This window comes from Dendropsophus ebraccatus, chromosome 7 (genome assembly GCF_027789765.1).
Source record: "Dendropsophus ebraccatus isolate aDenEbr1 chromosome 7, aDenEbr1.pat, whole genome shotgun sequence".
NCBI lineage: Eukaryota > Metazoa > Chordata > Amphibia > Anura > Hylidae > Dendropsophus > Dendropsophus ebraccatus.
The window spans coordinates 6,567,808-6,583,431 of record NC_091460.1 but is presented as its reverse complement, the minus strand read 5'-3'; the positions used below and the strand labels follow the sequence as shown (position 1 = coordinate 6,583,431).

Here is a 15,624-nt window from a genome sequence, read left to right as displayed (position 1 = left end):
CATCTACATCTCCTCCATAACATCTACATCTCCTCCATAACCTCTACATCTCCTCCATAACATCTACAGCACCTCCATACCATCTACATCTACATCTACAGCTCCTCCATAACATCTACATCTTCATCTACAGCTCCTCCATAACATCTACAGCTTCTCCATAACATCTACATCTACAGCTCATCCATAACATCTACAGTTCTTCCATAACATCTACATCTACATCTCCTCCATAACATCTACATCTCCTCCATAACATCTACATCTCCTCCATAACATCTACATCTACATCTACATCTCCTCCATAACATCTACATCTACAGCTCCTCCATAACATCTACATGTCCTCCATACTATCTACATCTACATCTACAGCTCCTCCATAACATCTAGATCTACAGCTCCTCAACTTCTGCATCTACATCTCCTCCATAACATCTCCATCTCCTCCATAACATCTACATCTACAGCTCCTCCATAACATCTACATCTACATCTCCTCCATAACATCTACAGCTCCTCCATAACATCTACATCTACAGCTCCTCCATAACATCTACATCTACAGCTCCTCCATACTATCTACATCTACATCTCCTCCATAACATCTACAGCTCCTCCATAACATCTACATCTACAGCTCCTCCATAACATCTACATCTACATCTCCTCCATAACATCTACATCTACAGCTCCTCCATAACATCTACATCTACAGCTCCTCCATAACATCTACATCTACAGCTCCTCCATAACATCTACATCTCCTCCATACTATCTACATCTACATCTCCTCCATAACATCTACAGCTCCTCCATAACATCTACATCTACAGCTCCTCCATAACATCTACATCTACAGCTCCTCCATAACATCTACATCTACAGCTCCTCCATAACATCTACATCTACATCTCCTCCATAACATCTACATCTACAGCTCCTCCATAACATCTACATCTACAGCTCCTCCATAACATCTACATCTACAGCTCCTCCATAACATCTACATCTCCTCCATACTATCTACATCTACATCTCCTCCATAACATCTACAGCTCCTCCATAACATCTACATCTACAGCTCCTCCATAACATCTACATCTCCTCCATAACATCTACAGCTCCTCCATAACATCTACATCTCCTCTATAACATCTACATCTACAGCTCCTCCATAACATCTACAGCTCCTCCATACTATCTACATCTACATCTCCTCCATAACATCTACAGCTCCTCCATAACATCTACATCTCCTCCATAACATCTACAGCTCCTCCATAACATCTACAGCTCCTCCATAACATCTACAGCAACCCCATTACATCTACAGCTCCTCCATATCCATATTGCCCCCATAACAATCACCTATCTCAATGTAGTTCCTATAGTGCCTGTCTATTAAGAGTACCCACAGTGTTAATCTCAGAATATGCCATATTATCTTGTGGTGACCACCCCCGGTGTGGAGATGGTACGGCCTGTCACTTGCCAGATGGTGAGGCGTGACGCCAGTTCTATGATGGTTGCCCGGGATATAGCCGTGCTCAGTGATGTTATGTCGTGACGCCAGTGCTGGTTGGGCACACAGGTATGGGGGCACACCTGCTTTTATTTTAAAGGGCCAGCTATACACTGTTCCCTTGTGGACAGTGACCTGCCGGGTTGTTGCGGGGTCCCTTGGGTACGGTGGTCCAGAGTGGAATAGTGACCCACCCGGACTATTGGTACTGCCACCCACAGAAAGAGGAAATGCATCAAGTGTGTGTGTGCTGTGTCGGTGCTTGACAAGGAATCACAGAGTCTCTTTATCATAAATAAAATCTTATTTACTCTGAAGATAATTGAGGTAGGCAGTAGATAATACAGCTTTGCGTATGTGAGAAGTAAAGAGAAAGATGATAGGTGAGAAGAGGAAAGAACTTTCATTGGCGTACAGATCCATGTGACTCGCAAACAATAACCCCTTAAGTACTACAGCTGTGCAATAATTAAGTATACATACTTGTAATAACGACACCTTGTGGCGAAACTATGCTACTACTACATCACCACTTACACACAAAAAGTACAGGTTTTTACAAAGGGTGTAACCAATAGCAACACCCACAGTGGGACACCACCATCTGCCTTGTGGTGTTTCCTATAGTGTTTTCCTTAGCGCTGTCCCTATAGTTGCACCTTACTGTGCTATCCTCATAGTCATGTTACCTATTGTTCCAGCCCCATAGTCCACATGCTGCCCCTTGCTATGTTGCTATATGTGTAACCTCCTCTGGTTGATTCTCTATAGCAGGCACAGATGGCATACATGGCACAGTGCTGCCCTCTGCAGCCTGATGTCTCATGAACCAAAGTTTCTTTTTTACCTCATAGGTGGCGCTCTCCATGTAAGAAGGTGAGGCTAGTCCCTGTGCAGCACTGCAGAGTATGTCCCCTGGTATTATCCTAATGCTGCTATCTGTCAGACATTGATGTGCACTGCTGGCTGTGGAGGAGAGTGCGCTCCATTGTGAGTGTTCCTCATCTCCCCTCTGAAATCGCATGGAATTTCGAGGTGGGGGCTGGGAGAGTTTGGTGAAGAGGAGGAAGAGGAGGAGGTGAGATTGGGAGAGAGGGGCGGGAGGGAAGAGGATTCTGTGCTGATGAATTTTCTCATATAAACTCTTGAGTTCAGTAGAGGACTGAGCCCTAACCATGTATGCGACCCCCATTGTGCTGTCAGTGCTCTGCACTGCTCTGTGCATCTGGAAGGTTTCTACTGCTCCTCACAATGTCACTGCCACCCTGGTCTTCAAAGTCAGCAACAAGACCCAGACTAGAAGCCCCTCCAGAACTCCAGAAGCCAATGGGACCGCACAGCCCACCGTGTATGTTACTGAAGACCTGGACGAGCCAGTCCCTAAGGACCGAAGGCTGAGACTGTCTGAGGAGAAAACTGCAGACAAGAAAGGTGAGAAACTGGCCAAGTGCTTGTCCTGAATCTGCATGACCTCCTGCACTCGCCTGGCTACGCTTCTCCTCTGCAACATGCTAAAGATACGGCTGACCTATGTCATGGATTGTTTATGACTTAATTAATTAATGGTGACCTCAGGTAGACTCCTCATATGAAAGGTGACCCCAGGTAGACTCCTCGTAGGTATGGTGACCTCAAGTAGACTTCTTATATTAATGGTGACCTCAGGTAGACTCCTCATAGCAATGGTCACCTCAGGTAGACTCCTCATATGAATGGTCACCTTAAGTAGACCTCTTATATTAATGGTGACCTCAGGTAGACTCCTCATAGGTATGGTGACCTCACATAGACTTCTTATATTAATGGTGACCTCAGGTAGACTCCTCATAGGAATGGTGACCTCACATAGACTTCTTATATTAATGGTGACCTCAGGTAGACTCCTCATAGGAATGGTGACCTCACATAGACTTCTTATATTAATGGTGACCTCAGGTAGACTCCTCATTTGAAAGGTGACCTCAGGTAGACTCTTCATAGGTATGGTGACCTCACATAGACTTCTTATATTAATGGTGACCTCAGTTAAACTTCTTATATTAATGGTAACCTCAAGTAAACTTTTTATATCAATGGTGACCTCAGGTGGACTTCTCAAGGAGACTTCTTATATTAAAGGTGACCTCAGGTAGACTTCCCATATGAATGGTCACCTCAAGGAGACTTCTTATATAAATGGTGACCTCATGTAGACTTCCTATAATAATGGTGGCCTCTGGTAGACTCCTTATAGGAATGGCGACCTCAGGCAGACTTTATAGAGGGGCACTGTGTGCAGGTAGACTTTATAGAGGGTCAGGTAGACCGTGCAGATTGACTTTATAGAGGGTCAGGTAGACCGTGCAGATAGACTTTATAGAGGGTCAGGTAGACCGTGCAGGTGCTGTGTAAGCACCAATGGTGCAGCAGTTACATGTGTTGCAGTGTCTGTAGAGGGATATATAGAAAATGCAGAGTTCGGTTCACACAGAAGAAGGTCGGTTCTCTTGTGACCTGTTAACCTGTCATCCTGTTTGGAGAAGATGCTGGAGGAGACAGATAATCACTCTTTCTTACAGAAGACGTCTCCTATTTATCTCCCAATATCCACATCCAGACTGTTCCCAGCTGGAGACCTCACAACCTCAGTTATATGACCAGCACTACGTGCCCTGACTATAGGAGTACACTGCAGGCACAATTACGTGGAGTACAACCTGTCCTGACTCTCCATGGTCATTTGAGGTGTCCCTTGATTCCCGTACCACCACTATTACCACCATGATAACAACCTCTATCACCACCACTATTTTTACCATCACCACAACCTTCAACAGCATGACCATCCCCTCCATCATCACTATCATATTATTATCGGTACCAAACCACCATTACTACCTCCACTACTCCTATCACCAGCACCATTACCACCATCACTTACTACCACTGTATTATTACCACCATCATCACTACCACATTATCACCACTACTATACTATCACACCACCTTTATCACCCCATTTGGCAACCACTTTCACTACCTCTATACCATCACCACCACTTGATCATTACCACCACCCTTGACATCCATTTCATCAACATCACAATACCCATCACTTCCACCACCAGCACCATTACATCATCATCACCACTAGCACCATCACATCATTATTACCACCGACACCATCATCATCACCACCAGCACCATCACATCATTACTACCACCAGCACCATCACATCATTACTACCACCACCAACACCATAATCATCACCACCAGCACCATCACATCATTACTACCACCACCGACACCATCATCATCACCATCAGCACCATCACATCATTACTACCACCACTGACACCATCATCATCACCACCAACCATCACATCATTACTACCACCACTGACACCATCATCATTACCACCAGAACCATCACATCATTACTACCACCAATGACACCATCATCATCACCACCAGAACCATCACATCATTATTACCACCGACACCATCATCATCACCACCAGAACCATCACATCATTACTATCATCACCACCGACACCATCATCATCACCCCCAGCACCATCACATCATTATTACCACCACTGACACCATCATCAGCACCATCACATCATCACCACTGACACCATCATCAGCACCATCACATCATCACCACCGACACCATCATCATTACCACCACCGACACATCATCATCACCACCAGCACCATCACATCATTATTACCACCACCGACACCATCATCATTACCACCACCGACCCCATCATCAGCACCATCACATCATTACTACCAGCACCGACCCCATCATCATCACCACCAGCACCATCACATCATCACCACTGACACCATTATCATCACCACCAGCACCATCTCATCATTACTTCCACCATCAACACCATCACCACTAGCACCATCACATCATTACTTCCACCACCAACACCATCATCATCACCACCAGCACCATCACATCATTACTTCCACCACCAACACCATCATCATCACCACCAGCACCATCACATCATTACTTCCACCACCAACACCATCATCATCACCACCAGCACCATCACATCATTACTACCACCACTGACACCATCATCATCACCACCAGAATCATCACATCATTACTACCATTACTGACACCACCATCAACACCATCACATCATCACCACCAGAACCATCACCATCCTTATGACTACCCCAGCTACTTTCACCACCATCACTATTACAATCATCATTACGACCATTTCCCCCACCATCACTTCCACTATACCATCACCATCACATCACATCTTCCTTCCCCAGAACTGTACCACCTCTGCTATCACTACCTAGCAGTAAGGTAAGACACTTTTTAGGGATATATCGGATTGGTTGAAAGAGGAACTCTGGTTAATAAAGATTTAGCCCTGTACCCTTCAGATCAGCTTAAACTTCATTATTGATAGTTTGATGCCACCCCAAACGTGTAAATTCCTCTTCCCTATTTCTATCTCCTCCATCTTTTCTCCTGTTGATAAAGATCCTCCACCAGGTTCAGAAGTAGGACGTAGCAAGTATCATGGAGATCCACATGGGACACAATGGTATTTCCAGTATCTCTGATGATGACATTATAAGGGCCAGTTCACACGGAGTAAAACTGGTGGAATTCCGCTGTGGAGAGTTCCCACCAGCCTCCATGTCATACAGGCAATCTATGGGAGGGCTCACGCTTCTCCACTCTCCGCTCTGAAGAATTGATGTGTCAATTCTTCCGCGCGGAGAGAGGAGGCGCGAACCCTCCCATAGATTGCCTGTATGACATGGAGGCAGGAGGGATTCCACGGCAGAGAGTTCCACCAGGTAATTCCACCAGTTTTACTCCATGTGAACTGGCCCTAATTTCTGATTCTTTCGGTTCGAACACAATCCAAATAGGTGTTTGGCTACAATGTAGCGAAAGTGTTGATCATGCTAGGAGGTCTTGGGTGATATCATTTGGGGGTTCTTGGATAGAAGTTGCCGGAAAATGACTCGCACACCCGTTCTCTGAGGTGGGTTCCAACATTTTATGACTAGAACTGTTCGGATTTGTCAATGTTCTGCGAACCCCAACGCTCAACATTTGACTCTGGGTGGCCGGTGAAGTTGCCGTCCTAGGGCTGCCAGGAAAACACGGATACATCCTTTGGACTATGGCTATTTCCATGTTCTCCAGGACTCCTTAGGGCAGCATCAAACTTCTCCAGCCACCAGGAGTCAAATGCTGAGCGGTGAGGTTCACAGAGAATTGCCGAACTGGAACAGCTCAGCAAGTTCGCTCAACACTAGTCACAAGTCTCCAGGATGATTTTCAGAGGAGCCAGGAGACTTTTCAAGGATCATAGGTAGTAAGTCAATGCAGAAGAACAAGGATGTACAGTAACTATAAAGCGTGCAATGCTTCATGTATACATATAGATGTCATTTTGGCATGCTGGCAGTTTGCACGTTTCCTCTGATCTGATGATGTCATCTCCTTGCTTGCATCTTTGCTCATTGGTTCATCTATAATTTCCATTCTACAATGCAGAGATCTCTGGCCTGCAGTCGTGCGGATCACCCTTCTCGATTTCACAGGTTTTATATGCACTGGGAGAGCCACGCTCGGGGTTTGCATGTCACTGGATGCCCTCTCATCACGCTCGGCTGGTACTGCCCTCACCTGCCCACCGCTGCTTGGGTCATTTCACCTGGTGCCTGTGCAAGATGTATGTAGTCTATGTGAGTGTGTATGTGTGGGTGTCTGTGTGGGATTTTGTACTGGGTCCATCAGCTGCATCCAATGGAAGCCTTCAGTGTTAGCCCCATACTTGAAGGTCATAATCTGAGGAGATAGAAGGTATGGCCAGTTGTGTTGGCCCCATACGTGAAGGTCATGATCTGAGGAGATAGAGGGTATGGCCAGTAGTGTTCTGAGGAGATAGAAGGTATGGCCAGTAGTGTTGGCCCCATATGTGAAGGTCATGATCTGAGGAGATAGAAGGTATGGCCAGTAGTGTTGGCCTCATACGTGAAGGTCATGATCTGAGGAGATAGAAGGTATGGCCAGTAGTGTTGGCCCCATACGTGAAGGTCATGATCTAAGGAGATAGAGGGTATGGCCAGTAGTGTTGGCTCCATACGTGAAGGTCATGATCTGAGGAGATAGAGGGTATGGCCAGTAGTGTTTGTCCCATATGTGAAGGTCATGATCTGAGGAGATAGAGGGTATGGCCAGTAGTGAAGACCCCAAGGTTGTTGTACATTGATGAATGATAAGAGCACAGATATAAATTATATACACTAGGGGACAATAATGGCCCCACAATATGTGTGGTGAGACAGATGAGTACGGCCAGGAGAGCAGACGTATGTGCAGCTCTTATAGACTGAACCCAGGACCCTCCTGACACGTTGACTGCAGCTGCTCCATGTTTATACAGCCCCGTAGCTGGCCTCAGCCTCGACTGCACAGAACATGGAAAAGACGGCAAGATACAATGAAGTTTTCTATATTCCTGCTCTTAAAGGGCCAGTCCTTTCATGTGTAAATATTGCTTTCATAAATCAGAAGTTCTGCTATTTTTCATTAAACTTTTGGCACAATTTTCCCCTATTTTTAAGCATTCCCCCTAGAACACCCAGAGGCTACGAAGAGTCTTCTGTAATTTTAGGATTTCGATAAACACAGAGTATCTCTTCCAAGTAAATGTGAGCATCAGAGACCTTCTCCAGATTATTTAGTGGAAAAGTTTTATTGGATGGTGTGGACATTGGATGGCTTGTATGTATGTTGGATGGGTATTATGCTGGATAGCTTATATGTTGAATAGGATGGATGTTGGGTAGGATGTATATTGGATAGGATGGATGTTGGGTAGGATGTATATTGTGTGGGATGTATATTGGACAGGATGCATGTCGGGTGGGATGTATATTGGATAGGATGCATGTTGGGTGGGATGTATATTGGATAGGATGCATGTCGGGTGGGATGTATATTAGATAGGATGCATGTTGGGCGGGTTGTATTTTGAATGGGATCTAGGTTGGATGGATACATTCTGGTTAGGGATGTTGGTTAGGATGGTATTAGGTAGGATGTAAATAGGATAGAATGGAAATTAGATGGGATATATGTTGGAGAGGATGGATGTTGGTTGGGATATGTATTGGATGGGTTGTGTGTTGGGTAGAATGTAAAGTGGATAGGATGGATGTTGGGTGGGTGTATATTAGATGGTTGTATGTTAAGAGGGATGTATATTGGGTTGTATGTTGGGAGGAGTGTATGCTGGGTGGGGTGTATGTTGGGAGGAATGTATAGTGGATATGATGACTATTAGGAGGGATGTATGTTGGGTGGGGTGTATATTGGATGGGTTGTATGTTGGGTGGAATGTATATTGGATAGGATGGATGTTGGGTGGTATTTATACTGGATGGATTGTTTGTTGGGTGGTATGTACACTGGATGGGTTGTGTGTTGGGTGGGATGTATGTTGGGTGAGTAGTATGTTGGATGGGTTGTATGTTGGTTGTAAGTTGGATGCATTGTATGTTGGTTGGTTTTGAGTTATGATCTGTGGAGGTAGAAACCACTATAACCAGGCACCAGACAAATCACCCCGTGTCCTGTTTTGCATTTTCTAGCAAAGCTGGCGAAAAAAAAGGTTAAAGTAGTCAAAACGGTGAAAGTCCTGAAGAAAGTGAAAGAGGAAAAGACCAGTCCTGGAGCAGGAGGAACCCCGGAGGAACGTATGTACTGAACACCTGATGTACGAGGGCAGCTTGAGAATTGCACCAATAACCACTGCCACCATAAGTAAATGGGGTCCATATCTACTAGAACACACTAGTAGAATACAACTAGAAACACTACTAGAATACTAAACGAGTGCCTATAGAAAGATGTGGTGAACCACCTAAAAAGGAGATTTGGGAAAATCTTTGAAAATTGCTCATTGTTTTACATGTACCATTTGGTTACCGGACCATTCTACATAGCTTCTATAGCTAAAGGGTCATTGACCTATTTCTATTCCGTATCTGGAGGAGGAGATCACTGTCCTATTAAGGTCCCCATACACCTTGTACTTTTGTCGGTCATATCTGCTGTTCCCTATGGGTTCAGCCATCAATATAGGATGTATAGGGCTTTCCCGACCATCCACCAACAGTTGATGTCAGTGGAGATAGGGGTCGGACCTGATGGAAAATCAACGCCTGACCCCTTTGTTCTCGGAGAGATAAGCTGCCGTCACAGCAGTCTGGCTTAACCACTTCCTATAGAGCACAAAGGAATGTTTGGCCGTGCTCTATGCTCCTGTGTATGGGGAGGATAGGAGATGGTCGGGAGATCATTGATGGCCGAACAATCTGCCACTGGAGGAGTTAGCACCCCCCACCTCCCCCCATGCAGTAGATAATGTACATAATCTGATGTACAGTATATAGGCAGCATTGTTTTTTTTACGTGGAGGCACATGTTGTGTGTTTCTTTGTAGTCACGGTTTTAGCATCGGTGAGTCTCTGTAGCATTTACTGCTAATCGGTACCATCTGAAAGTAACAAATTTATACAGGAACGCGGACGTCTTGGACTTTTATGCGGAGACGGGGTACAGAGTCTCATTGTTATCATTATGGAAGGGGATGTGCGAATTATGAAAGGTTGAGGGACACACATTGGCCGCACGTGTCCAGATGAGTCACCCAATTCAGGACGGGGCCGTGGATATTCGGCACATCTACTAACCATTACTATGGTATGCTTCCGGCAGGAATGAAGGACAATATCTACATAGAAGGGGCCCAACAATAAAGCTGACAACTTGGTTGCCCATACACATCACACGCAAACAGTAAAATCCAGCCAAACCAGATGTGTGGTTCTTTTAGAGGAAAAGAAGGATCTGACATTGGATTTAAAAATATAAAAGCCAATGTACATGTGTACAGAGGAGCCATTAGGGGGAGCTTACCACAGCAGAATCGTACAGCACAGCAGGGACAGCATAAAGTATGGTGGCTTTTGGCCACTAGGGGGAGCTCACCATAGCACACTCGTACAGCACAGCAGGGATAGCATAAAGTATGGTGGCTTCAGGCCACCAGGGCGAGCTCACCATAGCACACTCGTACAGCACAGCAGGGACAGTGTACGGTATGGCAGCTTCCATCCACCATGGGGAGCTCACCACAGCACAGTCATACAGCTGTGTGCCACTCTACATCTGGCAGTAAGGAACAGCAGGAATGGTGGCAGGTGATCGGCCTCTTGATGCTTTGCCTGCACATTTACAAGTGATGGCCGCAGAAGGGAATAGCAGGGGACTTCAGGGTCCTCAGGTTATGGCCTGAGCCTTGGTATTGGAGGTTGTTCAGTTTATATGGAAGGACTAGAGGAAGATGTTGTGGCTGAATATAAAGTAGAGCTGTATAGACATTGATCAACCACAAGAATGTTCCTATGAATCAGTACATTGTGTTCCCGGAATACAAGGCAGCAGATAATCCAAGTCAGGATATATAACTCATGTACAATGCTGTGAAAAAGTATCCCCCCCCCCCATGTTATCTGCTATTGTATATAGTATAGGATCCCGTGTTATTGACTTATCCAGCGATAAAGTTATGTAACACTTAAGTCGCCCCTGTGAAAGTATGTGCCCCCATTTACCAGCAATGGTTACAGCTCGGCACATCCTATAGTTTCTTTACTGTATTTAGACACAAGGTGGGTTGGGGGGTCTGGACCTGAGCCGACGTCTGGAACCTTTCTGTCTGATCAATGTGCAATGATTATACTTTTCTATTGTTTTTTAGGTTTGGTTCTGGGCCTCAGTTTCTTGGTCTCGGGTTTCCTTGTTATTGTTATTAGCCATCTGTGCAAATAAAGCATTCCATGAAACCCCCATAACACCACTGAGCGCGGCCCTGGTGGGAGGGTGGGGGGGTATTTACTTTTGAGACACGTTTCAGGAAGGCTTCAGTCCCGGGTGTAAATATTATCCTTTCTTAATGATTTCTCCAGCAGGGACTTATAAGACGTTGCCTTATTCCCTCTCCTGCGGCCGCTGGGTCGGTGACTCCTAGAGAATTAACCCTTGCGGCAGCTGGATACACAACTTCTCCAGCATTCTAGATGGTATATACAGAGAGGTTCTTAAAGAGAACATGTTGTTCCTGTATACTCACACCGCCTAACCACTAGTGGTCATACCCTCAGGAGAAAGCCATGATGCCTGTGGACACTGCTGGGCTTGGTGCCAAAAGCCCGCCACCCTCTAAAGTCAAATAAGGGAAATACCTGGAAGACACTTTCTAAACTACTTGTGGTCATATCCTCAAGAGAATACTCACAGTAATAGCAGAGATGACCTGAATGAGACTTCCTAAGCTACCTGTGGTCATACCCTTAAGTTGATGCTCATGGTAATGGCCATGACGCCAACTCACTTGGACACTGCTGGGCTTGGTGCCAAAAGGCTGCAACCCTTTAAAGCCCCTTTAAAGCCCCAGAGAACCTATCATCATCCGCCCCCCTTCCCTGCATCCATCCCCTCCTTGGTTGAACTTGATGGACATGCGTCTTTTTTATGTAACTATGTAAGTAAGGGAAATACCTGGAAGACACATCCTAAACTACTTGGGGTCAAACCCTGGAGAGATTACTCATAGTAATAGCAATGATGCCATCTTGTTGCAAATATGTTGGACTGGTGCCAAAATGCTGCCTCTCTTTAAGGCTATGTTCACACTACGTAAAAATAGGGCCGTTGTTGCCATCGGCAACAATGGCTGTACTTTTTGCGGAGTGGAACAATGTCTATTGTTCTATGGGATCCCGGCCGGAGCGTATACACATCGTATACGCTCCGGCCGGGATCCCATGCGGACCTGCAAATAACTGACATGTCAGTTTTCTGCGTCCACCATTCAGCGAATTGCAGCCGTAGGAAACCCTGTCAGTTCACACAATGAAGCGAGCGGCTCCGGCGGCCGGAAAGTACCGGCCGAGATGATCTTTGCAGAGACTTCACGTTGTGTGAACATAGCCTAAAAGTCAAATAAGCGTTATACTGTACCTGGTATCAGACATGGTGCATTCTGGGTATGTCATCCCACCAGGTCATTTATGCCACAATAATCACAGGATTTTTTTCTGGATTATGAAAAAATCATGTGCCATTCCTGAACCCCATACTAATGTCTCACTTGGCCCAGCGCAGAGTTCTGTCGCTCGTGTGCGGAGAGGGCTAATAGGATGCAGGAACACTGCCAGGTGAGTATAGGGTTCAGGGATGGCACACCACTGACAGCACTCCAACCCCCAAGGACAGGTGGGTGGGGTTAAGTACTGCGATGATCGGAGTGGGGGGAGCTCTGAGAGTGGTGTACCATGGTGACAGACCATGCTTTGCCAGGACCCGGGAGCCCTTACCACCCACGCCCCACAGCAGCTGCGTGGTCCATCATAGTTACATAGTTAATACGGTTGAAAAAAGACACATGTCCATCAAGTTCAACCAAGGAGGGGATGGATACAGGGAAGGGGGAGGGGTGATAGGTTCTATACATTTGCATTTATATTATTTTGCTCTAAGAACTTGTCTCTGCTGTTTTGAAGCCCTCTACTGTTTTTGCTGTGACCAGATCCTGCGGTGACTGTTCCACAGATTCACAGTTCTCATGGTAAAGAAGGCTTGTCGCCTCCGGAGATTGAACCTTTTTTTCTCCGGGTGGAGGCAGCGCCCCCTTGTCTCTCCAGGTGGAGGCAACGCCCTCTTGTCTCTCCAGGCGGAGGCAGTGCCCTCTTGTCTCTCCAGGCGGAGGCAGCGCCCCCTTGTCTCTCCAGGCGGAGGCAGCGCCCCCTGTCTCTCCAGGCGGAGGCAGCGCCCCCTGTCTCTCCAGGCGGAGGCAGTGCCCTCTTGTCTCTCCAGGCGGAGGCAGCGCCCCCTTGTCTCTCCAGGCGGAGGCAGTGCCCCTTGTCTCTCCAGGCGGAGGCAGCGCCCCCTTGTCTCTCCAGGCGGAGGCAGCGCCCCCTTGTCTCTCCAGGCGGAGGCAGTGCCCTCTTGTCCTTTGAGGGGGTTTAACCTGGAACATCTTTTCCCCATATCTCTTGTAGGGGCCATTTATATATGTAAATAAGTTAATCATATCTCCCCTTAAACGTCTCTTCTCCAGACTAAACAAATGTAATTCTTTTAATCTCTCCTCATAACTAAGATGCTCCATTCCCCTTATTAGTTTAGTTGCCCGTCTTTGTACCCTCTACAGCTCTAGAACGTCCTTTTTATGAATCGGGTTCCAAAACTGGACGGCATACTCCAGATGGGGCCGCACCAAAGCTTTATAGAGCCGTAATATTATATCCCTGTCCCGAAAGTCCATGCCTGTTATATACATGACCAGTGTCGGACTGGGGTACCTTGGCCCACCAGGGAAATTGATTCTTGGGGCCCACCCAACATATAAAGACATAATCAGCGCCAAACCTTTCACGTTAGTACAGCGACTTTGCATAGAGCTGTGTATGTGAGCAGCAAATGCTAGTGCACTGCCAGTCACTTATACAGTTGTTACTGATTCATGCAGTTGTGGTAAAACTGCACCATTTAGGTAGAAACTTTAATGAAATTCCAACAATATTGCTGTAAAAACACATAAAAAATGTCATGTGTGAACACAGCCTCAGAAGATGAAGGAAAAAAAGACCATCTAGTCTGCTCCTCTATTACAATCTCCAGCAGAGGAGACCCATGACGGTTTTGCCTCACCACAAGGTGTTGGGCTAGAATAAGACTTTAAAGGACCATCATGAAAGGCATATCAGTGGTCATTAAAGCGTTAAAGAGGTACTCTGGTAAAAAAATATATATATTTTTTAAATCTGATGTCAGAAGTTACAGATTAGTAAATTACTTCTAATTGAAAATCTTCAGTCTTCCAGTACTTATCAGCTGCTGTATGTCCTGCAGGAAGTGGTGTATTCTCTCCAGTCTGACACAGTGCTCTCTGCTGCCACCTCTGTCCATGTCAGGAACTGTCCAGAGCAGCAGCAAATCCCCATAGAAAACCTCTCCTGCTTTGGACAGTTCCTGACATGGAGAGAGGTGGCAGCAGAGAGTACTGTGTCAGACTCAAAAGAATACACCACTTCCTGCAGGACATACAGCAGTTGAAAAGTACTGGAAGACTGGAGATTTTTAATTAGAAGTAATAAACAAATTCGTATAACTTCCTCACACCAGTTAGTTTGAAAAAATATTTTTCACTGGAGTACCCCTTTAAGGTCAATACAAAATGTAAGACAGACGTGATTAAAAGTTTAATCTGTCTCAGGGTTGAGACACCCAACAATGTCCAGAATGTCACTCAGTCCATCACAATGCAAGTGAGGGGCTGAGCACTCATTAAAGGAGATGGGTTCCATTATAGTCTATGGGCCCGTCATGTGTAACATGACTGATGGAGTGATGATCTAGCCACCACAGGAGGTCTCAGCACTGACACTGACTGATCAAAACATTTTACATGTCTGCATGATGTCAAAAGTTTTTATAATTGCAGTGGAAAGAAAGCGGTAAGCATGGTGTCACACAGCTAGGTTCACACAGTAGTTTGGTCATTTTTTTGTAACTAAAACCGGGAGTGGATTTGAAGCACAGAAAGGCTCTGTTCACACACTGTTAAAATTTAAAATAACGCCAATTATTTGCCATTAAATGGCGGCCATCCACTAAATTTCTACAGTGTGGGAACAGAGCCTTTCTGTGTTTTCAATTTACTCCTGGTTTTGGTTGCAAAATACTGGGCAAAATACTGAGCAAAAATACTGTGTGTGAACCTAGATTTAGGCTGGGTTCACACCAGATATAACACCGGCCGGTGTTACTGGAGATCATCCCGGATAGTACTGCAGTACTGGCCGGATGATCTTCATTTCTGCTGAATTCGGATGCAGGTGCACCAGTGTGCACCTGCATCCGAATTTACCACTGCACACAATGGAGCATGTGGCTGGAGCTGCACGCTCCATTGTGTGAACTGCCATGTCTGTACGGCCGCTATTAGTGGCCGCAGAAAAATGCCATGACAGTTTT

The 15,624-nt window shown here is 45.8% G+C and overlaps 1 protein-coding gene across 2 annotated transcripts in view; it reads left to right on the top strand.

The window, feature by feature from the left end:
- The first annotated feature begins 2,660 nt into the window (after positions 1-2,660).
- The window catches only part of LOC138796641 (probable carboxypeptidase X1), a 44,318-nt gene continuing 31,354 nt past the window's right edge, over positions 2,661-15,624 (top strand). Inside the window, exons 1-2 of one of the 2 annotated variants that reach the window (XM_069976264.1) lie at positions 2,661-2,956; positions 9,171-9,275. In XM_069976264.1, coding sequence (XP_069832365.1) covers positions 2,701-2,956; positions 9,171-9,275 — 361 coding nt within the window. In that variant the 5' untranslated portion in view covers positions 2,661-2,700. The remainder of the gene's footprint in view (positions 2,957-9,170; positions 9,276-15,624) is intronic. The other variant, XM_069976265.1, reaches the window with a different exon arrangement.